The 25198-nt window shown below is 31.9% G+C and overlaps 1 protein-coding gene across 3 annotated transcripts; it reads left to right on the top strand.

Moving 5' to 3' along the window:
• The first annotated feature begins 1379 nt into the window (after positions 1-1379).
• Positions 1380-25196, top strand: ClpX (Caseinolytic protease chaperone subunit). 3 transcript variants are annotated; one of them, XM_076478610.1, is made up of 13 exons: positions 1405-1761; positions 8569-8696; positions 10844-10962; positions 12388-12639; positions 12859-13007; positions 13826-14003; positions 14446-14631; positions 17691-17855; positions 19377-19465; positions 21995-22159; positions 22408-22707; positions 23019-23111; positions 24268-25196. In XM_076478610.1, exons 3-13 carry the CDS (start codon positions 10899-10901, stop codon positions 24430-24432), a joined length of 1806 nt encoding a protein of 601 aa, XP_076334725.1. In that variant the 5' UTR covers positions 1405-1761; positions 8569-8696; positions 10844-10898; the 3' UTR covers positions 24433-25196. The 3 variants fall into 3 exon arrangements, with proteins under 3 accessions (XP_076334723.1, XP_076334725.1, XP_076334724.1); XM_076478609.1 differs by having other exon boundaries at positions 1558-1725; XM_076478608.1 differs by lacking the exon at positions 8569-8696 and having other exon boundaries at positions 1380-1725.
• Positions 25197-25198: the final 2 nt, after the last annotated feature.

The following is a 25198-nucleotide window of genomic DNA, read 5'->3' as shown; positions in this document are numbered from 1 at the left end:
CCCTCACGGCTCTATCTACTCGGAGGTAGGTAGAGATACATAGTTTGTCTGAATATTCCGTTATTCTGCAGGCTTGTTTTGTCTGTCTCAAGGAAATCATTTCGACCTGAAAGTACAACACACTGACACTGCTTACGCACGCTTCCTTTTACTCCAGGGTTTAAGAATAGTTTTGGGAGATTGATACAGTTTATAGAATGGCATCTGGACATTCTATTGATTGCTTGGAACTTTAACGGTGCTCCAAAATCACGCGAATTCTCTTAATCAATGAAAGTACATACACGAAGGTTTGAAGACGACTTGAACTAGTAGTGGAAGAAACTTTTTACAAACGTACAGCTTTCATTATGTTTGACACCATCGAAATACTGTATATTTGTAAACTTTTTTTCACTACCCATTTAAGCCGTATCCAAACTTCATTTTATAAAAAGTGGGTTCTCGTCTTCCGATAAAGGACAGAGACGTCGGTATTTTTATGAGACAAAAATGACAACTCTATGTTCATTGTGCCTTCCCTTCCAGTTGGTTGTTTTGTTTTTCGATTTTCGCGCAAAGCTACACGAAGGCTATCTGTGCTAGCTGTCCCTAATTTAGCAGTGTAAGACTAGAGGGAAGGCAACTAGCCATCACTACCCACCGCCAACTCTGGAGCTACTATTTTACCAACGAATAGTGGGATTGACCGTTACATTATAACGCTCCCACGGCTGAAAGGGCGAGCATGTTTACTATGACAGAGATTTGAACCCGTGACCCTCAGATTACGAGTCGATTGCCTTAACCACCTGGCCACGCTGGGCCCCCTTAGTTGGTTCAAAGCTAAATTTTTGACCTGATAATGTTAAAATGTCCCAGCATGTGCAGATGGTTAAGGCATTCGACTCCTAATCCGAAGGTCACGGGTTCGAATCCGTGTCATACCAAACATGTTTACCCTTTCAGCCGTGAGGTGGTTATAACATAACGGTCAGTCTCACTATTCATTGATAAAAGAGCAGCCCACTAGTTGGCGGTGAGTAATGATGACTAGCAGCCTTCCCTCTACTCTTACGGTACTAAATTAGGGACGGCAAGCGCAGATAGCCCTCGTGTAGCTTTGCACGAAATTAAAAAACAAACAAACAATGTTAAAATCTAGGATTCGGTCGTACACGGTCGACAGAGAGCACGTAGCCCATTATGTAGATTTGCGTTAAAACAACAACTATTTACTGTAGCTTAATACTTCCCAGAATTAATATTCTACCAATGCCAAACTTGTATAGCTTAAAATCAAATAAGTAACTAGGGGACAACCTCGATATCATTATAGTTAGTTACTGCTAGGTTATAGCTGTAAATATTCACCCGCTGTGTAATTTTTTCAGAGTGCTCTGCAAGTTTCTTTTTTTCTAATCAGACCTCGTTCTGAGTTCAAGATATTAGAAGTTTATAACTTGTTATAATATATGCCAAGATTTTATGTAAAATATTTTAAAATAATTACTGAGGTGTTTCATATTCAAATTAACAACGATTTCGTTGGATATTCAATTATTTATTTACAATTCTTCTCAAACTACAGTTCCGCTGCTATGACGTCAAATTCAGCTTCTGTTATCACGAAAGGGAAAAATACGTATTTATATTACTGTTTTTCGTCGAGGAAGGATATTTGTTATACTTATTAATTGTTACGCAACGATTATTAAGACCGAAACATTATCAAGCATTGATTTGGTATGATTTAAATGTTTGCATATACTTAAGATATAAGTACGTCTGTGCTTGAGTTTTATTAGGTGGTTTAGTTATTAGTTTTCTGTTCCAAAACATTGCACGTGACGTAATAGTTAGTACAACTACTATTAGATTGGTCTCATTTTATCGTCGCAAATTACAAAGTTGAAGGTACCAATAATGAAAGTGTAAATTAACTGTAATAACAGCGTAGTAACCCTTAAAATTCGAGAATAATTTAAATAAAATTAGTTTGAAGTTAGTTACGCCAACGTAACATCAGTTAGTTAGGCTTAATAAAGATAAGTTAATAGTAATTAATTTGGTTTTGTTATTAGTATTCGACTTTTCTATAAAATACGCGAATATTTATGTACCATTTTAGGTCATCATATTACATTATCACAAAACTTATCAACCCCTTGGACACCACAAACTTATAACCGTCACTGTCCATCAGTAACCTATTATGAAGCAAAAAATTCTTATGTAACAACTAGTCATCACAAACTGTAGTTGCAAAAATATGCTATATTTGTTACAGGATACTCACTAACTTATTTCATCACTACATAAGAACACTCAAAATAAGGTTACGAGTAGTCATAGCTACCAAGAGATGTGGCCCCCAGTAATACCATGGGTCCTGGGGCTGAGTACCCTCTACCTATATGTGTCACTGCTAATGGATGATTTCCTTTAGTGTAATATAAACACAAGAGAATGGAAGGGATTGGCTAGAGACAAATGTATATTTGCCATTTTATAAATGAAGAATGACTTTAAAAAGACATTCACAATATAAACATTTTCAAAATATTATTTTTATCCTTTTTTGTAATTATTTTGAAATTGCATTGATAAATACATTGGTCTAAAAACATGGTGTGAAAGAAATGCAGGTAAAAATATTTATAAGTTGGTAAATAAGTTACCAGAAAAGTTACTGCATGAGTGTTATTTTTTAATGTTGCTGAATTTTTTGTACAGGCATTACTGTTTTTGCAGTGATGTGTTTTGAAATATTAGATATAGATGTGGCTGTTTTTGTTTTTTTATATAGTTTAACTATTTTGTAGCCTCACAGCAGTATTGTACATCACCAAAATAATTTTGTTTTCAAATAAAGAATTAAAATTAGGGTTTGATGACAATTGCTAGTAATAAGTTCTTATTGTAATTTAAAAGATAGTGTAGGGAAGTTTTGTTTGAATGGCTCTTTTAATGGCAAGCAATAACTTTTTATTTATAATGTTTAATGGTAATATTACAAACTACAAATTCCAATTTCTCTTTGTAATTAGGTTTGATTAAGTAGTTGTGAAGCACATCTTTATTTAAAAACTTTAACTTTACAAACATTTATTAAAATATAGAATAATTTTATCACACAGGTTGTAATGATTGGCAGTATGTAACATTACTATTGATCGACTCTGGACTGCCTAAGCCACATCTTAAGAATATAAGTTTCTGATTGAACATTTCCACACAAGAATTATTATCACAGTGTGTTTTAATTAAATAATTTTATGTTGAAATATTCTCTACAGTTAGTCAAATTTAGCAGGAAGTATCTAAATGGTAGATAAAACTGAAATGTATAGGGCATATGGTATTATTAGTATTTCAGTATTTAAGCCAATGTTTGAGTGAGTAAGTACAGTGCTGTGTTCCAGTTTTAATTCATTCAAATAGAGGAAGAACATTTAACTGTCAATGGAAAAAGTATATTTATAAAGTAGTGCATAAAGTACCATAGTTTTGGTCAAAATTGTAAAAATGGTATAAAAAGGTTATTATATTCTTTCATAATTATCAGCTTTACTGTATCTTAAGTTTTGTTTTGCTCTACGCCGTCAGAACATCATAAGCCCATGTTGTGAAGGCTACCACAACTTGTGTTGTTGTTCATTGATTTAATCTTAATAATGTAAGTGTTAGAGGCAGTTTGATTTAAGTTTTTATATGTATAATACAGCTGCATCCTTGCACACCTTTATGGACTAAATCAGGGTGATGCCCATAAACCCAAAGTCTTGATAGTCTAAAGATGCCAGTTTTTATATTTTGTTTAATGGATAAAATGTTAAATTGATTGTTTGGTTAACTTTATGAAGTTTTGTGACATAAAAGGGTATAATTTATTTGAATGGATGTTTATCATCATTTCCCTGATGTTATTTTCTTGTATGCATGTACAGTATTAGTTATAGAACCTGCTTATTTGTGTCAGGACTGGATATGACGACCTAGCTCTTCTGATACAATGGACATTAAAGTTTTATTACTTGGTGCTGTGACAACAAATGTTCTATCCCAGACTCACTAAACACATTGAAAGCTTCCAGTTAATAAAGTTACTTTAACAGTGAGCTAATGCAATGAGTTGTATACTCCAATGTCTATTCAAATAATTCTGTTGTTTATAGTTAAAATGAGAGCAATATGCCAGGGACAGCTGATCAGCCAAACCCCTGCAAAGATATGCCCTCTAAATATTCCACTTGAGATTACATTAATCTATTATAGACCTATAGGTTTGTTTATTCATTCAGTTTTACTTGTTTTGCAAAAACCAAAAATCTGTGGCTGCAGGGCCTTTGGAATACTGGGCAGTGACCCAACTAGGTATTTGACTATTGAGAATTTGTAGACTTTCAAATGTTTCGGTGTAACAGAGGATTTATGATATGTATAATAATCTAGAACTGAAGATATCTGTTGTTCCTACTAACCTGTAATTTTTCTAGCTCTGTAAGCACAATCTTTATCAAAGTATCTCTCAACTTACCATTAAGTGAATGGGTTCTGCAAGTGTAGTGTACTGTGTGTCTTGATACATACAGTCAGTGCCACAGTTCTCAAACATAAACTTGTCCTGGGATTTGTTGCACCCTATACATTTAACCCCACTTATCTCTGAACTACCTTTAACTGTGCTAGTCTACTTTCTGTAACAAAACCACCCACCCAATAATTGTGTATTTAACTAACCTTAAAGTTGGTTTATCAGAAGCTATAGATCAAATTATACACAAATGAAAAATGAAAATCCCTTTTTAACTAATACAGTTACTATTATTACTGGTACCACAGCTACGACATATTCCAAATTTCCTGTTAAATTTCAAAATTATTAATGTATTAAGTTCCCAGCAGCTACTGCATAATAATAATTTTAACTCTTAATACAAATAATAATTTAGTTAACACTTTTAATAGTTTTTTTTTTTTATTTCAGTCTTTGTCTCAAAATCAAAACAGACTTCCTAAGAACAAATGTAATAACCTACAAAAGTTTTTCAGTTGGTATCAGAGCTCAAAAATAATTTATCTGTTACTCTCAAGAGCTCTTTATTATTAGATTTTTCAAGTTCTTGGGAAAAGCCTCATTTGGCTTACCACATATAAATGATGATTTTGCACATGTTCTGAATTTGGTTCTGTTCTAAATTCAAGGGTAAGAAGTTTCTTTTGTGCAGAGTTTTTGATCATTGACAGCTTAGTTAAGAATTTGTAAATGTTTTATTTAAAAAGGAAATCAAAATCATGATAAAAATAGACAAGCATTATGCTACTCAACTTTGTGGTGCATCTTCCCAATATTGCTGTTTTAATTCAAAGAAACTACTTGCAAGTTTTTAATTTCTGAGAGATGTCACATCTAGCTCTACATTAGAATTTTTTAATCTCTGAGAGATGTCACATCTAGCTCTACATTAGAATTTTTTTCTGAGAGATGTCACATCTAGTTCTACATTAGAATTTTTTAATTTCTGAGAGATGTCACATCTAGTTCTACATTAGAATTTTTAATTTCTGAGAGATGTCACATCTAGCTCTACATTAGAATTTTTAATTCTGAGAGATGTATCTATTCTACATTAGAATTTTTTAATTTCTGAGAGATGTTACATCTAGTTCTACATTAGAATTTTTTAATTTCTGAGAGATGTCACATCTAGTTCTACATTAGAATTTTTTAATTTCTGAGAGATGTTACATCTAGCTCTACATTAGAATTTTTTAATTTCTGAGAGATGTTGCATCTAGCTCTACATTAGAATTTTTTAATTTCTGAGAGATGTCACATCTAGCTCTACATTAGAATTTTTTAATTTCTGAGAGATGTTACATCTAGCTCCACATTAGAATTTTTTAATTTCTGAGAGATGTCACATCTAGCTCTACATTAGAATTTTTTAATTTCTGAGAGATGTCACATCTAGCTCTACATTAGAATTTTTTAATTTCTGAGAGATGTCACATCTAGCTCTACATTAGAATTTTTTAATTTCTGAGAGATGTCACATCTAGCTCTACATTAGAATTTTTTAATCTCTGAGAGATGTCACATCTAGCTCTACATTAGAATTTTTTAATTTCTGAGAGATGTTACATCTAGTTCTACATTAGAATTTTTTAATTTCTGACAGATGTCACATCTAGTTCTACATTAGAATTTTTTAATTTCTGAGAGATGTCACATCTAGCTCTACATTAGAATTTTTTAATTTCTGAGAGATGTTACATCTAGCTCTACATTAGAATTTTTTAATTTCTGAGAGATGTTACATCTAGCATCTCTACATTAGAATTTTTTAATTTCTGAGAGATGTCACATCTAGCTCTACATTAGTCTGAGAGATGTCACATCTAGCTCTACATTAGAATTTTTTAATCTCTGAGAGATGTCACATCTAGCTCTACATTAGAATTTTTTAATTTCTGAGAGATGTCACATCTAGCTCTACTCTGAGAGATGTCACATCTAGCTCTACATTAGAATTTTTTAATTTCTGAGAGATGTTACATCTAGTTCTACATTAGAATTTTTTAATTTCTGACAGATGTCACATCTAGTTCTACATTAGAATTTTTTAATTTCTGAGAGATGTTAGATCTAGCTCTACATTAGAATTTTTTAATTTCTGAGAGATGTTGCATCTAGCTCCACATTAGAATTTTTTAATTTCTGAGAGATGTCACATCTAGCTCTACATTAGAATTTTTTAATTTCTGAGAGATGTCACATCTAGCTCTACATTAGAATTTTTTAATCTCTGAGAGATGTCACATCTAGTTCTACATTAGAATTTTTTAATTTCTGAGAGATGTTACATCTAGCTCTACATTAGAATTTCTTTTTAGTTCTCTGAGAGATGTCACATCTAGTTCTACATTAGAATTTTTTAATTTCTGAGAGATGTTACATCTAGCTCTACATTAGAATTTTTTAATCTCTGAGAGATGTCACATCTAGTTCTACATTAGAATTTTTTAATTTCTGAGAGATGTCACATCTAGCTCTACATTAGAATTTTTTAATCTCTGAGAGATGTCACATCTAGCTCTACATTAGAATTTTTTAATCTCTGAGAGATGTTGCATCTAGCTCCACATTAGAATTTTTTAATTTCTGAGAGATGTCACATCTAGCTCTACATTAGAATTTTTTAATCTCTGAGAGATGTCACATCTAGCTCTACATTAGAATTTTTTAATCTCTGAGAGATGTCACATCTAGCTCTACATTAGAATTTTTTAATCTCTGAGAGATGTCACATCTAGCTCTACATTAGAATTTTTTAATCTCTGAGAGATGTCACATCTAGCTCTACATTAGAATTTTTTAATCTCTGAGAGATGTCACATCTAGCTCTACATTAGAATTTTTTAATTTCTGAGAGATGTTGCATCTAGCTCCACATTAGAATTTTTTAATTTCTGAGAGATGTCACATCTAGCTCTACATTAGAATTTTTTAATTTCTGAGAGATGTTGCATCTAGCTCCACATTAGAATTTTTTAATTTCTGAGAGATGTCACATCTAGCTCTACATTAGAATTTTTTAATTTCTGAGAGATGTCACATCTAGCTCTACATTAGAATTTTTTAATCTCTGAGAGATGTCACATCTAGCTCTACATTAGAATTTTTTAATCTCTGAGAGATGTCACATCTAGCTCTACATTAGAATTTTTTAATTTCTGAGAGATGTTACATCTAGCTCTACATTAGAATTTTTTAATTTCTGAGAGATGTCAATCTAGTTCTACATTAAAAACCCACAATTTTCAGTTTTGCTTCAAGGCTTAATTATTTTTTAAAATGAGTTTTCAGCAGCCAGTGTGTTCTCTTTTCCACCCTGCTGGTATCCTTTATCTGAATGAACTAGAACCACACACAGTCAAGTTTTGCCAATGTCTAATAATAATAAACTGGTGTTAAATAAGTAATATTATGTTATCAGTGTTTACCATAATTTGCAGTTGACTTTATAAATTTGATTAAAAAACTGTAAATCTTCACCAGCTTAGTTGAGCTCACATTGTAACTGGTGCTCATGCAATTTAAGATGTATATCATACTATGTCTGTCTTATTCAAATGAGGAGTCCTGGTATATCAGGCAGAAGGTCTTGTGGGCTCTTGATGTAGCAGATGTAATGTGATTTAACATAATGTTATATAATAATATATATATACTGTTATATTATAAATATAATGTTATACATTATTCTTTATTTGTACTGTTTAGAATTGTAAAATGTTAACATTAGTTTCTTCTGTTAATGTATGATTTCTATTAATAGTTTTCAGAATCTACTACAGTAATTTTTTTAACACTAGGTAAACAATTCACATATGATATAATTGATACTTTTAAGCATATGCCTCAGTGGCACTGTGGTAAGTCTGAAGAGCTAAAAAATGGGTTTCAGTATCTATTAAGGGCATTAAATAACAAATTCAAACATATATAAACACTACATCAACATGTAAATTTTTCTTTGTTTTCTCAGTACCAGTGGTTTTTTGTTTTTGTTTTTATATAAGGGGTGAAAACATTCCAAATGCTGGTACCTCAAGTGAAAGTTGTTTTACACGTGATTTAGTCATTAGAACTGTCTAAGCTCTTCAGAATATCAACAGTATCAGTCAGTCCTGGATCCTTGGAATGTGATGTAAGTTTGAAAATGTTCCACTTAAACTGTGTTGAACATTTAATACAAGTAAACACTGATACCCCAAACCACACCTTACTGGTCACATTACTTCAAGTAAACACTGATACCCCAAACCACACCTTACTGGTCACATTACTTCAATAAAAAGAATCTTCAGTTACTACTCATTTTGTTTCTACTTTAAGCCAGTTTCCAGGTAATATTTTCTGTCAGTTCTGTAACCTAGCATTAATTTAGAAATCTAGTCATAATGTATCCAAACTGTGGTAATTTTTTTTATTATTATTAGAAATTTCTAATAGTTGAGAAAGTGTACATTTCATTGATTAAAAAATACATCAGAAATATGAACTTACTGTGACATGTTGAATGTAGTGACTGTGAGATTAAGACGAATATTTTTCTATAATGAATTTTATGTGGTTTATATGGATTTGTACAAAATGTTAAAGGGTAACATATAGAATAAAGTCTTGTCTTCTGTGATGTTTTTATTAAAATGGTTATAACCTATATAATAATACACAATTTGTAAAAATATTTTTGGCCAGAACTGAAATGTTTTAATATCTGTTTGAACCACAAGTAATTTTCTTGAGATGTAATAAAATTATGGGTGGTGTTAAAGTAGTGTACTTCAACCAGTGCTTAATTTCTCAGAGAAAAAACAAATATTGGACCCATATCAACAGGTGGGGACTGAGTTTTGGAAGATAAAAATTTAAATATGTTGGAACATCTATTTGGAATAGGGCTGTAAGGAGTAAATCATAGTTAGAAATTGAAATAAGACAGTTTTAAAAGTAGTGTTTTTGCCATTAGGTAAAAACAACAACAATTGTGTTCTTGATCTCAGGTCTACAGAGATCTAGTGGAAATAAACATTGTTTTTAACAAAGAAAAAAAAATGACATTGACATTAAATCCTGAATACTTAAAAAGTTATGGCCAGGGAAAACATTATTGTAAAGTTTATTATCATATTCAAAATGAACTATCAAAATAATAGTCAACATGGTAATAAATATCTTGTTTACTTTACTTTTTGTGAAGTAATCTAGAATTTAAACTAATGTTTGTTGTATTTTCAGTGTAGCTTGTTTGTGTCACTTAACTATATTGTCACTTTTATTAACAGCATGTTGAAAGGCTGGTTCAGTTGTGATAATTGTTCTAGTACAAGATCTCTCACTCAGCTAGAGATATCTTGATAGTAGGGACTAGACAAAAATATGTGAGGTTTATCTGTCTCTGGTGAAACTTGTACACAATGAAGCATGAGATGAACTACAAGTCATATACACATTGACTGAGCGATGGTTGGTCACATTATCAGCAAAACGACATAGGTGACAACAGTACATCTTGTGTAACTAGTATGTCCACTGTGAGTCATCTTTACCTGTTATTGTGTGTTTTTCTGACTAGAGCGTGATATACCTTCAGTAGATATCAGTAATAATCTTTGAATTACCTGCACATGCAGTGTTCTAAGAGTTTTTTCTTTTCTTTTTTAACTTGTAACATTAATGATCACTAAAGATGCAATTAAAATAGATGTTTTGACAGCCCTTATTTAGGTAATCTATCTGTCAAGCTAAACAATGGGGCAGCACTCAAAAATAGATGTGATTATGACATGAACAGTGGTGACAGTAGCAGTAACCATTGTTCAGACCCAGAGATCGGTAACAAGGTCTCCCACCTCAAACAGACAGTGAAGAAAAGTTGCATAATTTGATTGGAAAAAAGTAAATCAGATAGTTTGTGGTGACTGGTAATGTAGTGGGGCCATTCCAAAACATTCTCTTTCTTTGACTGCTCTTAACTCCTTACTAGATATGGCAGACTCTGGACTTTCCAACAGTGTATGCAAACATCTTGAAAGGAATCATTTCCAGAATCCTTGTTCTTTGCCCTGCCAGCCAAAACTGTGCCTCTGGTTTAGGGAGAGAGATCTTGTGTTAGTACAAATCTAGATATGATAGAATATTAGGAAACATTATTTGGGAATGTTTATTTAATAATGTTTTAATTAATATGGTATTTTTAATATTATAATGAACAAACCAGCATATGGTGTGAAAAGCTGTTTCATTTTTAGTGTTATAACCTCTGAAGTTGTTGTTGTCAATTTTTTTCAGATTTTCTTTAATCTAGCTGAGAAAACTTACTCTTTATTATTGTTCGTCGTACACTATGTCTGCTGTACGATATGGTTTTCTTGTTGGACGATTTTTTATTTTTTCAAATTCAAAACATGGTAAGTAAAGATGAATTTTAAAACACGTTTAAAAATTGTTAAAAATGATCAAAAGTTTTCTGATGTGTTTACTGTTTTTAATAAGAAAATGAAATTACATGCTTTGAGTTTGACTTGTTAGGTAAGTTTCATTGTATATCTAAACATAGCACTTTGAAAGTGAGACCCAAATGTATAGATTTGATGTACTTATGGTTTGCTTTATTGCATTGCAAAGAAAACATTCTGCATGAAATACTTTGGAACTTTGTAATTACTTTTTACAGGTAAAACTTACATAGGTGAAACATGTTTTTATCTGATGTTTGTGTTAATTTACAGATTTAAAATTTTGAAAATATTTCACTGTGACTAATTTTTAAGAAACAATTAAAAATTCAATATTAATTATAGATTTTCATTAATGATTTCTTGTGTTTCCTTAAGTCTTAAGAATTTCATACAGATATTTTATAACATAAATTTTATCTCTTTTTTTTCGTTCAAATAACATTAGACGCTGCTTCAGTGTACTTGCAGTCAGTGTGAACAAAAGAAATAACTTTTAATATCATATCAAAATTATAAACTGTCTTTTCAAAATTAGTTATAAAATATCATTTAATATGTGTAACAAGTTTCAAATTGATTTTATAGTAATCTAAATGGTTTTTAAATTTTTTAAATTTTATTTGTTTATTCAAGCCTTTAATTAGGCTGATAAGGCACAATGCAAAAAATCCTATCAAAAGAGGCTTGAACAAGACCAGTATCAAAAGAGGCTTGAACAAGACAAGACAAAATGTTAGTTACAGTCAAAAAGTGCAAAATGAGTTAGTCAAGTGCAAAATGAGTTAGTTAAGCTTATCTCAACTTCTTTCACAAAAAAAGTTTCATTTTCTATCATATTCAACTTAAGCTTTATGATATATTGAGATTTAAAAGCTGTCAGGACTGTAATTTTAGTGGCAGTTCAGAGATGTCCTTTCTTCTACTAGAAGATTGGTTATTACATCACACCATGTAAACAAGGATTGAGGAACAATAATTCGCTAAAAATGTATAAAACTACACTTGTATTTAATTATAAATTATCCATGTTTGTTTCAAAACTATTAAGACTTTCCTCCTAAGAGATTACAAGTATCTTATGCTTAAAAATTTTATGTAAATCCTAAAAATGGATGATGTCATTGAAGACATGGAAAAAGAAAATGATCAGTTTGGCTTACCTCCAAATTTTTCAAAGAAAAATTCCTTATTAAAGTATTATTGTGTTATCTTTTAATAGTAATTCTATCCACTTTAGTATGTAAAAAAAATAAAATAAATAAGTAACTAGCAGTGGGATTAAAGATATTTTTTCCTGAAATCTGTGTGTTCTTTATTACGTAAAAGTATGAAGGTTGAAAATAATTACTGAACTTGTAAAATTTATTTTAAAAGCTACAAAAATCTTGGAAAGACGATACATGCCTATTGGACCTCCGTGGACAAAGTGTCGGGGACTAGTTACAACTACTACAGCTTATCGAATTGTGATTGGACCACCTGGCGAAGGGAGCGATTCAGGGCTTCGAGGATCCACTAACGAAGGAGGGGGGAAGTCTGGACGAGGAGGTGGTGGAGGCGGAAGAGACGGTCAGCTATGCTGTCCTAAATGTGGCAATCCTTGTACCCATGTCGAAACATTTGTATGTAAGTGAATTTGTAACCAACCTTACTAATATCCTTAACTTTCATTACAAAGAGTGCTTTGTTTTTTATTTTTGTAGAAGCAAATTAATTTGTTGGTGATAAAGGAATGAATAGTGTTTGTACACTTTTAGTTTTAAATTTTTTTTCATTATTAATGGAGAGTACAATAATACTCTCAGTGGATGGTTGAGAAACTTTATCCAGTTTTTACTTTTGTAGCTTCTACTAGATTTGTTAAATGTGAAAAGTGCCATCACTTCTTTGTTGTTCTTTCTGATGTTGATTCTAAAAAAACCTTGAAAGAAAACAGACACGTGGGCAGTGAAAAGGCAGGAATCCAAAGGAAGCCTCCTCCACCTCCTAAAAAGGTAACAACAAACTTACATGTACAAATATATTAAGTAATTGTTTTGAAAATACAAAAACTTCCTTTTAACACAATCATGACCAGTGTCTAACATTAAACAGCTTTTTTCTACTAGTATATTCTGTCTCCGAATTTAAACTGCTTCTTTTTACTGATATGTTTCACACTTTACAAAATAAAAAGGCTGAAACAATGTTTTGAACATAACTAATCATTATAGTTGTTTGTTGACTTTTACAATATAGTTGACATGAAGGCTACCAGGTTTGTTTACTTATGTGCAATATCAGTTCTCTGTATCTCTCTGTAATCATTGTTTGTATAATGTAATCAATAAACAACCAGAATATTGACTTCATTAATTTATGATACGTTTGTAAACAAGTTTTTACAATAATTATTTTGTGAATTATTCTTATAACTTTGAATCCTCTTATATTTTTATAAATTATTTCTGTGAATATTTCTTCAAAATGAAAACTCATTTGTGGATTTTAATTGCATTTAATATAATGTATGTCTATACTTATACCAGAATACCTTAGAAAGAGGTACAGATGTGTGTGTGTTAATACCTGTCACTGCTTGTTACAGTTGTAGTTTTTCTTTTCTGTTTCAATTATATATTATTGGGAAGCATGACTGTTAGCCCAAAAACTGTTTTACAAGATTTTCTTTGATTTGCAGTAGTAGGTCTTGATATCTAGAGATTTTAATAACTGTTGAATTGTGAAATTTAACCAGTATTTTACCACAAGTTTATTTCATGAGTCCTGAAAATGCATTGTACATTCTCATAAATTCTACTTTTATTTCCAGATCTATGAGTATCTAGCAAAGCATGTCATTGGACAAGATTATGCAAAAAAAGTCCTGTCTGTCGCTGTCTACAATCATTATAAGAGGATTTACAACAACATGCCCCCTTCAAGCTCTACGAGTAAAAACGAAGGAACAGTAATTGAAAGTCAGCCTCACACTGCCTTTGCTCCACGAGGTATGGACTAGTTGCATCATTAATTGTTGGCATGGTAAATCTCGGCATCAAGTGTTCATTAAATGATATTTTTACTTTATAATAATATTCGTTCATATCATGTATCTTCCCAGATTTTTTTAGAGCTCTTTTATAATGATGAAAAGTTGAATACTCCCTCTTGTAATATCTTAATTTAATTAAGCATTAGGGTAACTTTGGCATATAAAAATTTTAAAAAATTCTGAAGAGGGGAAGTAATTACAAAGTTTATGTACTACTTATTCAGAGTTAAGGTGAACCATTATTTAGCATAGCAATTCTGTTGTGGTATTCCAATTATGGAATTTCAGGTTCTCTTGTATATTTTTATTCCCTGTATCTCTTTGTATTTCTTTTTCTTTTTGACATCTTGCAGCCAGAGAGAGTTGAGTGAGATTTTTTTATATATTTTTTTTCTTAGACCTGCTTCATATTTCTGGTATTACACACAGTAATGCTTTGGGGGTGAGTTTTCAACAGCAGCAGCAACAACAGCAACAAGATTCTGAAGTCAGACAGAATCGTGGAACAGACATTCTGGATTCTGACAGTTTGGAGCTGAGGCTAGAAAAAAGTAATATACTTCTGTTAGGACCAACTGGATCAGGTAAAGTAATGAGTTATGTTGTTCTTGGTTTACAAAAGCAAGTAATACATACAATAAACATGTTTCTCTGCAGTATCATGTTAAGTTTAAATGGTTAATGTTGTAATGAAGGGTTTAATCTTCGGAATTTTTTTAAGATTAGCTTCTTAACATGATGTTCAGGAATCAGAAAAAGAAAATGTAATATATTTTCTCTTTAACTGACTTGTTTTCTGATTATATAAGTTTTTTTGCAATTAAATATTCCACTGTACTTCAAGGATTTAAATAACATTCAGATTTAGTGCTAACAATGAATTTCACAACTTGTAACATTATCTCGATTGTTTGCTGTGTAATGTTAATGTCTCATTACTTGCTAAAGAGTGAACATAAATGTTTTTCACTTTGTCAAATCAAAACAAATTGGTAAATAAAGATTACTCAAGTCCACAAATGATTAGTTATCCATAATTTTATGAGTCAGTTATATCATGAAACATGCAGAAAAATGTAGAATTGTATGGATGTTGTCAGCTTGTAGCTGAGTTTGAACTGTAAAATCCTCTTGTCAAGTGTGCATGTTGTTAGTGAGGAAATCTTAAAAATAAACACTGGCTTAGCTATTACCTATCTTCCAAGATATTAAAGATCTCCATTGCCTTTTTGACACTTAAGTGGCAATATGGTGGTGTAAATTCAGGAGTATACAATGTGAAAACTAGTCCTATTACATGGGATACAACATTTGAAGGCTTTAGGCCTGTTCCAGCACTGTAATCTGTGATATACAACTTGTGAAGACTGACCATATTTTTATCAGGATTTTCCACTTACAATAAAAATGGCCATTTTGATAAAGTGGTACTGTTGAGGTGTCCATTCTAATATAAGTGACATTAAGGATTTGAATGATTCTTACCATCTTGTGTATCACTCTTTACAATAAACATTTCTGAAACTTGCTGATGCAGTCACCTTTTGTCAGTTTTCTCTGTACAGAAATGACAGGTTGTGTGAAGGATGAGTTTATGGAGGGGTGGCACTGTTGGTCGATCAGCATGTGGCAGCCCTGTCTTTGCCACTCAGTGCACCCTTGGAGGCCATAGCCCTTTGTATTTCCTTTTGTCATACCATCACTATTTGTTCTATCTACCTGTTTTCTGGAGAGACCTATGATCAACCATATGTTCTGTACTAAAGATCTATTATGCTCTGATTCGATCAAAACAGAACTTTGAGTTTGGTCTATGGCTCTGCGAGGACCTCGGCCCCCTGAAGATGTTGGGTTCTGTTCACCATCTGGGGCTTCAACTCTACACAGGGTCTTTTCTCACTTCTCCAGTCCAGAGTTCGTACACTGAGTCTTATGAACCTCCACTACATCTCTGCTGTTTGCAACTGTCTTTACTATATGGTTCAAAACTTTGATTTTTATCACAGCATTACACCTATGGTTGTCTCTTCCTATCCAGGTGCAGCTGGTTAAACTGGGTTTGTTCTTGGATGACACTGCTGTTTCCACTGGTCAGCCCATCCCACCATGGCTTACTACCATTCACAAGTGTGATATTTCTTAAGAGTCATCTGAGGAAGGCAGACACTCCTGATTGGAAATACCAAATATCCTTTGAACCATCCTTCCATTCCCATTTATATGGATGGTTCAAAATCAGGTGACTCTGTGGATTCTGCAACAGTTTGTTATGGTTCACTGGTTCCACACAGGATCCCCTCTGTAATTTCTGTGTTCACTGCCAAATTGTATGTCATTTCTGTTGCCCTGAATCACATAGAGGCTATGCTGTACACAAATTGTACTATTTATACAGACTTGTTTAGCTCTCTGCTGGCCCTTGAATAGCTTCATGTTAGTTCTCATAGATATTAAAGACCAACTGGCCCATTTCTCTGTCATCTACTTCTGTCCAGTTTTTCCGAATATTGGGCCATGTTGGTATCTGTGTAATGAGCTCACTGTAGCTAAGTCTGTCTGCTCTGGTGCTATTACTGCCGTGCCTGTTCCATATATGGACTTACGGACCTGTATTCAAGGCTTATCTCTGCGTCAGTTGGTAGTTGGCTTGTAGTGAGCAACGTGATAAGTCTTTTCAGGTAAATCCTTCTATTGGCCTTTGGCCATCTTGTTTCTCGAAGGAAGAAGTTGTCCTGACTAGTCTATACATTGGTCACATTTGTTTAACTCATTGTTTTCTTTTATCTAGGATTGCTGCACCAGTGTGTGGTCTGTATGACATTTAAGTCACAATAGCTCATGTTTTACTGTCATGCTGTAATTGTGACTGTGAGCAACGGCACCATTTTAGACACTTTTTTATCTTGGTTTTACTTCTGATGTTGGACAATATCACTGATGATTGTGACACTTTCAACCTCAGTTGCACTTTTAAATTTTTAAAGGCCATTGGCCCTTTTAATTATATTTAAGTTTGTAAATCAAAAATTGCTTTGTTTTGTTTTAACATGATTCTTTTTTACATATTTTAATAATTTTACTTTTATTTTTTATTTTATTGGTTGTTTGGCACAGATAACTTAGTTTTGTACCAGTTAATACTAAACAACAAACCAACCAGAAGAAGGAGGTAATAGTGGTACTAATATTTTTATATTGATGATATTGTCAGAAAGGACAGTAATTGTACCAGTGTTTTTGTATTGAAGAGATTGTCAGAAAGAAAGGACAGTAATTGTACCAGTGTTTTTGTATTGATGATATTGTCAGAAAGAAAGGACAGTAATTGTACCAGTGTTTTTGTATAGATGATATTGTCAGAAAGAAAGGACAGTAATTGTACCAGTGTTTTCGTATTGATGATATTGTGAGGAGAGAATGAAAATAACAAAAAAACATTCAGACTGTTATCTTTATTTAGTAACAAGTTGAAAATAGAAGCAAACATGAATATAAGCAGTTAGATTTACACATATTAGTTTCTTTTATTGTTGTATGAATACTTGTCATGCAACAAAACAAACTGAATTTTACCTTAAATTTTAATAATGAATAAACAATGCATCCAGTATGTTATATGTTGTCTTTTTTTATAACATTTCAGGAAAAACTCTCTTAGCTCAAACTATAGCTCGCTGTCTGGATGTTCCATTTGCAATTTGTGACTGTACCACTTTAACACAAGCAGGATATGTGGGCGAGGATATTGAGTCAGTTATTGCTAAACTTTTGCAAGATGCCAATTATAATGTAGACCGTGCACAGCAAGGTAGGAGTTGTTGGCATGATTGAGGTAAAAACAGGAGATATAATTTTTAATGATATACATAATGTTTAAAGTAAAAGGTATAAAACAACACAAGCTCTTTTGTTGGATTCATTCTAACTGCTGCATTCTGAGAGCTGCTACGTACATTTATTTGTTTCACGTTCAAAAGAACAGAGACATCTGTGAATAGTAGAGCTTGTTAGATTTCATAACATCTGGTTTTATTAGTTATGCCTGGTGTGGTTTGGGGACTGGATTTGCAGGATGTGAATTTAAAACCCCACCACACCAAATTTGCTTGCTTTTTTTGCCATTGGAGCATTATAATGTGATGGTGAATCTTGCTGTTAGTTCCTAAAATAATAGCCCAAGAGTTGGAGGTGAATGGTTTGTATCTTCCATCTAGTCTATCGCTGCTGAATTGGGGACAGCTGGTATAGCCCTCTTCTAGATTTGCACAAAATTCAAACCAAAATGAATTTTCCCCTGCATGTAATTATCTCCATTTATGGTTATTTGTGTAGTCAAATACTACTGCACACTGAATAAGGTATAATAGATTTCCTGCCATTTATGTTATAACGTTAAGTTTCTTCTAAGGAAAAGTAAACTTAGGCATTTTACCACCATGGATTTGTGGTGTAACATCAGTCTGTGGTTTGGAGTTTAAAATGAAGTATTTGTTTTTTGTAAAATGTCACATGTTCACTTTAAGTGTTACTAGTTGAAAATATATTACATTTTTAATTATGGTATATTCCCTTTAAAAACACAGAAATCTTTAATAAAGTTTTATTGGGTAAACCCAAGGTCACAGTATTAGTTTTTTTTTGTCATAGTTATTCAGTCTACAGTTAATTGGACACTGATCTAACTTGTTTTTTGTAAAACATAAGAGTAGATGCAGATGATGAACCCATAACAGTACCATCAGTGTGTTAACACATGAATGTTCAGTAGTTCTTCCAGATTACACTATAATACCAAGAATTTTCTGAATGCTGGTGTCATTTTTTTTTTTTTTAATACATTTTTCCTTAAGATTTAGATGTATCTATATTCATAAAAACTTTGTTCATGTTTTAAGTAACTAGTCCCTAAAATATATTTAATTGTTGTACAAGTAACTTATTAATAAATAATTTTCTAACTGTAAGATTTATTGTTTATGAATAAATAACTTATATAGTAGTGGATGATTTTTAGCCTTTTTACATAGTAGAAGGCCCTCTGCTAGTACAGCAATAAGTCTATAGACTTACAATGCTAAAATCAGGGTTTCGATTCCTCTTGGTGGGCTCAGCAGATAGCCCGATGTGGCTTTGCTATAAGAAAACACACACACAATTGTAGTAGATGTTATGTCAGGAAAAATGTAAATATAGTTTAAGTACAATAATAATACTCGAAACATGTTACTTTTATTGTAAGTATTTGACATGGTTAGATTTCCAATGTTGCTGCAGAACTTTGCTACACATTATTTCAACTGTTTAATATTATTCTCTTGAATGTAACTAGGGATTGTGTTTCTGGATGAAGTGGACAAAATTGGTGCAGTGCCTGGGATCCACCAGCTCCGAGATGTTGGTGGAGAAGGTGTACAACAAGTATGTAATATTCCCTTGAGGTAACTTGTTTCAGTTATCCACTAAGTAAAATTAAAAAAAAACAAACTTTGCCTGTAAAATGGTGTTTTAAGTTTTGTTTAATCTTTATAAAACTTATGGTCTTTATATGTTTTAATGTAAAATGTGACTGATATAAGTATTTTCTGACTGAGTAATTTATTATTTTACTTCAGTCTGATGAATTGTAATGTTGAGTATTACTCTCCTACAGATTATATTTAGATAGTATCTTCTTACCAACAACCCATAATGGGCCAGTTAAGAGTAAAGTGTTAAATTAGTTTATTCATTTGATGGTATAAAAAAGATGTCATTTAAATAAGGAAACAGATTATTTCCATCCCTGTATAGCTTAATCCTTAGGAGAAAACTCACTGATGGACTTATATTAGTTATTTTAATTAAAGTGCATGAAACAGAAAAACAAAAATCATTTTTCAGATAATTTATCTTTATATCTACTGTATAACAACCAAGAGCTACTCTGTTTTTACCTCTGGAATTAAAATTACTCAATTTGGCATTTTATAGATATGAAAGCCTTCTAGAACATACATTAGAGCATTATTTTCATGACAAGTATTACAGAAAAAACTTAAATAGCAAAGTACTGTCTCAGTATACTGTTCAAGATTACCATTACAATTAATGAGCTTTCCATAAATTAGGAATTTACTGGATAACTTGCATGAAAAGTATAGTAAATAAGAGTTTCTTCTGTGATCTTCCCTATATCTTATATACCACGTAATCGTATTTAGAGGTCAGGGTTTTTCATACATGAGGCTGGATTCTTTGCAGGAGGTGTCTGTGACTTGTTGGCAATACATTCGAACAATAAACGTACAGCATGCAATCTGTTTATTTTGAAATAACGTATATTGAAAACAAGTCAAATGTACGTACAAAAATTCCTTTCTTGTCACAAGTCCACACAAGCTATTTCTCCTTATCTGTGAAACCCACTTTAAATATTGCTAGTTACAGCTAAACTAACAATTGTGCAGTTTCATTATCTTAATGTTTGTAACTTCACTTAATTTGTTGGTTATCAAAGTCCACACACAGGCTGAGTCAGTTACTTTAGAACTCAATGGACAAGACAAATTATTTTACCTGTTTTTACAGTACAGCTGTAAAACACTATAGAAAGCACCTGTTAAAGCTAATCACTTGCATGTCAGCTAACTTCACATTTTCTTTTCTGACTGAACGTAACTTGGCTTATTTGGTTGTCTATATATACACACATACATTGCCCAACTCAGGCTTAGAACTTTCTACAAATTATGGGGTGCTGTAACGTAATAGTACTCATAGCAAGAAAAACTTGGAGGCTTCAAGAAAAAATCAACAGTTCTCCAACAATTAAACTTTGTAATAAAACTATTCATAACTAATACTTTTAAAACAATCGCCGCAACACTTCTGTTTTAAAAATTAAACAATCATTAAATATTAAGTCACAAAATCAATAATAAATAATTCCAGTTGTAAAACAATTAAAAAGATTTGAATGTTTTAAAACATTGATACTGATTTCGATGATTACCTAATTTGAAGCAAGTGACTAAGAAAGCTGCATGTTAACATATTTTCATCAAGGTATAATTATTTGGGCTTTTGGATGAGATATCTTCCTAGATCTGATATCCCATCCCAGTGTTACTGAGAATGTTTTTATATGACGACAAGCTACTTGGTGTAATATTTTACACATCCTTTAAGGACATCTTGTTTTCAGGAACTTCTAAAGACCTATGAAGTTTATTTTATAACATTTTAGATACATTATTGTCTTTGTCTTCCAAAACAGAAGTAATGAACTGAGAAAAAGATGTTTGGAAACAAATGTATGGTTGGAAAGGACATATTTTGTCCCAGATGAAACCAAGTTACAAAATCTTGTTTTTCTAGTCTAAAAGATCCTGCAATGAAAGCTTCAGATGTAGTATTTACACATCTCACTGCATTGGTGTTTCATTTAAAATAATACTCAAAATAAACTAAACATTGGCAATTACACTAAAAGAGTTTTGTATATCTAACAATACACAATAAGTAAAAAAGGGAGTTGGACAATTGTTTAATGTTGGTTTCTACATTTATATGTTAAGTGAAATGACACCTGACTAATAATTCATGCTGTCCAACACAGAACCATGACAACTGAAAAACCAGTATGGTTACCTTGATGATATTTCAACTCATGTTTTTACAAGGTACTATAACACTGCATTAGGGGTTAAGAATGTTTGGGAGAATTATGGTTTTGCTTTAGAAAAATAAATTGTAAATACCTGCAATAAATGAAAATAGAAATTTAAGACATTTTATGTTTTGAATCCTTTGAAATTTTCTTGTGCAGTCTACTGTTTGAAGACATCTTTCTAAACTATTAAAAATTCCAAAATAACCGGCATAGTCAATACTATTGGTAAAATATATTTACAGCAAGTTGAACTATTGCCTCTTAGTGTTATGAATCTCTTTATTACTTTGTAATAGGGTATGTTGAAAATGCTAGAAGGAACCCTAGTCAATGTTCCAGAAAGAAACAGTCGTAAACTTAGAGGAGAGACAGTAGCAGTAGATACGACAAATATCCTTTTTGTTGCTTCAGGAGCATTTAATGGATTAGACAGACTAGTTAGTAGAAGGAAAAATGAAAAGGTATAGTATTTTTACTTAGAATTTTATAACCACCTGTTTTACATCAAAATACTAGCATTAATAAAAGGACACATTTGAAAGGTTATTTTTAAGGAACTCAAATAAAACAAAAAATCATTAACTTTTTGTTAATTTTGTCAAGAAATGTACTTCTTTATATAATATTTCAATTGTCTGTTATCTGTTAATGAATATTCACTGGTCTCATTCATTCCCAAGTTAACGTGTTTTGAATACACTGCTTTCAGTACCTTGGTTTTGGTGCACCAGTGTCCGAATCTCCTGGTCGAAGAGCAGCTTCTGCAGCAGACTTGGCAAATCTCACGACACACAGTACTGCTGCAGATGACAATGCAGAGAAAGATGCAATGCTTCGATGCGTGGAAGCAAGAGACTTAATTGAGTTTGGCATGATTCCAGAATTTGTTGGTCGATTTCCTGTCCTGGTTCCTTTCCACAGTCTTGATGAGGATATGTTAATGCAGATCCTGACTGAACCTCATAATGCTCTGGTACCACAATTTCAGATGCTTTTGAGCATGGATAAGGTATAACAGTTCATTTCCTTTCATTACATGATTAAAATATCAATGATCAGATTTACCTTTTTATAAAATGCTGCAAAATTGTAACAACCCAGTTATTTTTGTTCCGAATAAATGTTTTATTTAACTTGGATCAAGTTTATTGTGTATTATGCAGATTTGAAATCAAACAGTTTGTTTCATGTACACTCAAGTCATAGTTACGTTAAATCATTTTACCTCACATTGCTGATCTTTATACTTATGTGTTAATTAATAATACATGGAGATTTTTTTTTTTTTCAATTATAAAGTCGCCTGTTGTCTGTACATAGGTTGAGCTGATATTTACACAAGGTGCCTTACGAGGAATAGCACAGCAAGCTATGGAGAAAAAGACTGGTGCACGAGGATTACGTGCCATTATGGTGAGTCTTTATCCTGCCAGGAGTGAGATAGTGTTTCAAGTATTACTCTAGTCTAGTTACAAGAGACACAGTAATAATTAGGATTTATTTCACATTTCTTAAAGTTTCAACAGTAAAGACTATATTGGTAGATTCTTGTAATTGAATTGAGAATTTTTTAGCCTAAGGTATGACATACTATTGCCACCTGTATTGTTTCTAGCTCATGGAGATATCACATTATGGTAGCACATATAGGTTTATGTCTGATCATATTTATTTAGGGTAACTTATGCTGCTTCTAAAGTTTATTAAACATGTATATTTTTTGGTGCATTATTTAAGGAAAAATAGTGCTAAGTGTCATTAATATTTGACACAAAAACACAAAAGTAAGCACTTGTTTGTTTTTATAAAAATGGTTAAAGTAACTTGACAATAAAACAACCTGAACTATTTATATTTTAAAATTCCTTGGCACTTGTTTAATGTTAATAAAACAACTCATGATTATTTAATACATAGTTCTCTAAATGTAATGTGAATGTAAGATAGCTTGCATTACAAACTAGAAGAAATTTAAACAATAATATTACTATCATCTTTAACAGAATACATCAGTGAAACTAAGCATACAGTTCTCTGGGAAAAACTTTAGTACAATCTGGAAATGTAATTAGTATGAATATATGTATATCTATTGAAAATATTCATTATAAAAAGTAAAATTTAATTATTAAGTAAGGATAATGGACCTAAAGGAAATGTTTGTAGATGGCATGAAATTCTTTAATATACAAAGTGGTCTTCTAGTATTTGTAGAAATGGTTATATATTACACTGCTGCAGATAACATGTAGTGTGTGAGACTGATTTTTGTGTTTGCTTAGCATTGTATAGTCACAACAATACATTGACTTATGGGAAAAAGATTTTCTGTTCATTTGCACTGGTCCCTTTGGATGTATTAAACCTTGCATAATGAATGACACGTATTTTTAAACACTTAGACAAACGTGGTCAAAACTTTTATCTCATAGGTTATTCCATCAGTAAAATGTTTAGATCCTGATAAGCCACTATCAACGTTTATATTTTTATTTAACAGGCAGTTCAGGAAAAAAAAAACTCACCCCTAGAAGTGTTATAATTTAAACTGTATTTCTGTTTTATGTAGGAAAGTCTGCTTTTAGAACCAATGTTTGAAATACCAGGCTCAGACATTACTAGTGTCAAAATAACTGAGGATGTAGTGTCTAACAAATGCCCCCCTATTTACGTCCGTGGCTGTCCCACAGAGCACGAGGAAGATGATAACCAAGAACGGGCTGTAAACACATGATTGGGATCTGGGAAATACAACTTTAGTGTTTGTGATCAAGCAGTCTTGTGTATTGGTCTGCTGTAAGTTCTCTTTGATCCATCGGACAATCACTGTAAATAAACCAGTTTCAGCCAAAAACAAAATGAAGGAATGTTAATACATTTATTTTATCAGACTGTATAAAAGAATCTAACAATAAGATTAAGTGGTATGGTTTATATCCTTGGGGGTTTCTCTCCCATTTATAACATCACCCTACACAGTTCTCTTGACTGCAGGAACCTACAACTTTATTCCTCAATAGATACTGTAAACAGTACTAAATGTGAACGTTATGAATAGAGTGCTTGTGTTTGAGGAAACTAACAAACCCTGCAATTTAATTATGAAGTTATTATGCTTAAATAAATAACAGTGGCATTACGCCAGTTAATTTAAATCTTTACCTTGAGTGTTGGCATATGATTTAAGGATAAACCCACGATATGGAGGTTAGAAAAATGATACACAACAACTCGTGAATTTAATGTCACATCATGTGAGACATCCAAATTATTATTACTGTCTGTGAGAATATATATATATATATATATATAGTTAACCACTAATTTGTTTCTCTGAGAACTTCCCAAATAGAAGCAGTTTAGAAATATCTACATGATATACGTGCATATTTTTATGGGTTGTGTTAGGATAAAATGTATATTATTTTAACTTCTGTATTATGGATGTATAAATGTATGGTCACCATGTTTGTTTTTCAAATAAAGTTTTGAAACACATC

Source organism: Tachypleus tridentatus, chromosome 13 (genome assembly GCF_004210375.1).
Source record: "Tachypleus tridentatus isolate NWPU-2018 chromosome 13, ASM421037v1, whole genome shotgun sequence".
In the NCBI taxonomy this organism is placed as follows: Eukaryota; Metazoa; Arthropoda; class Merostomata; order Xiphosura; family Limulidae; genus Tachypleus; species Tachypleus tridentatus.
Note: the sequence above shows the minus strand (reverse complement) of the source record. Positions and strands in the feature narration are given on the sequence as shown.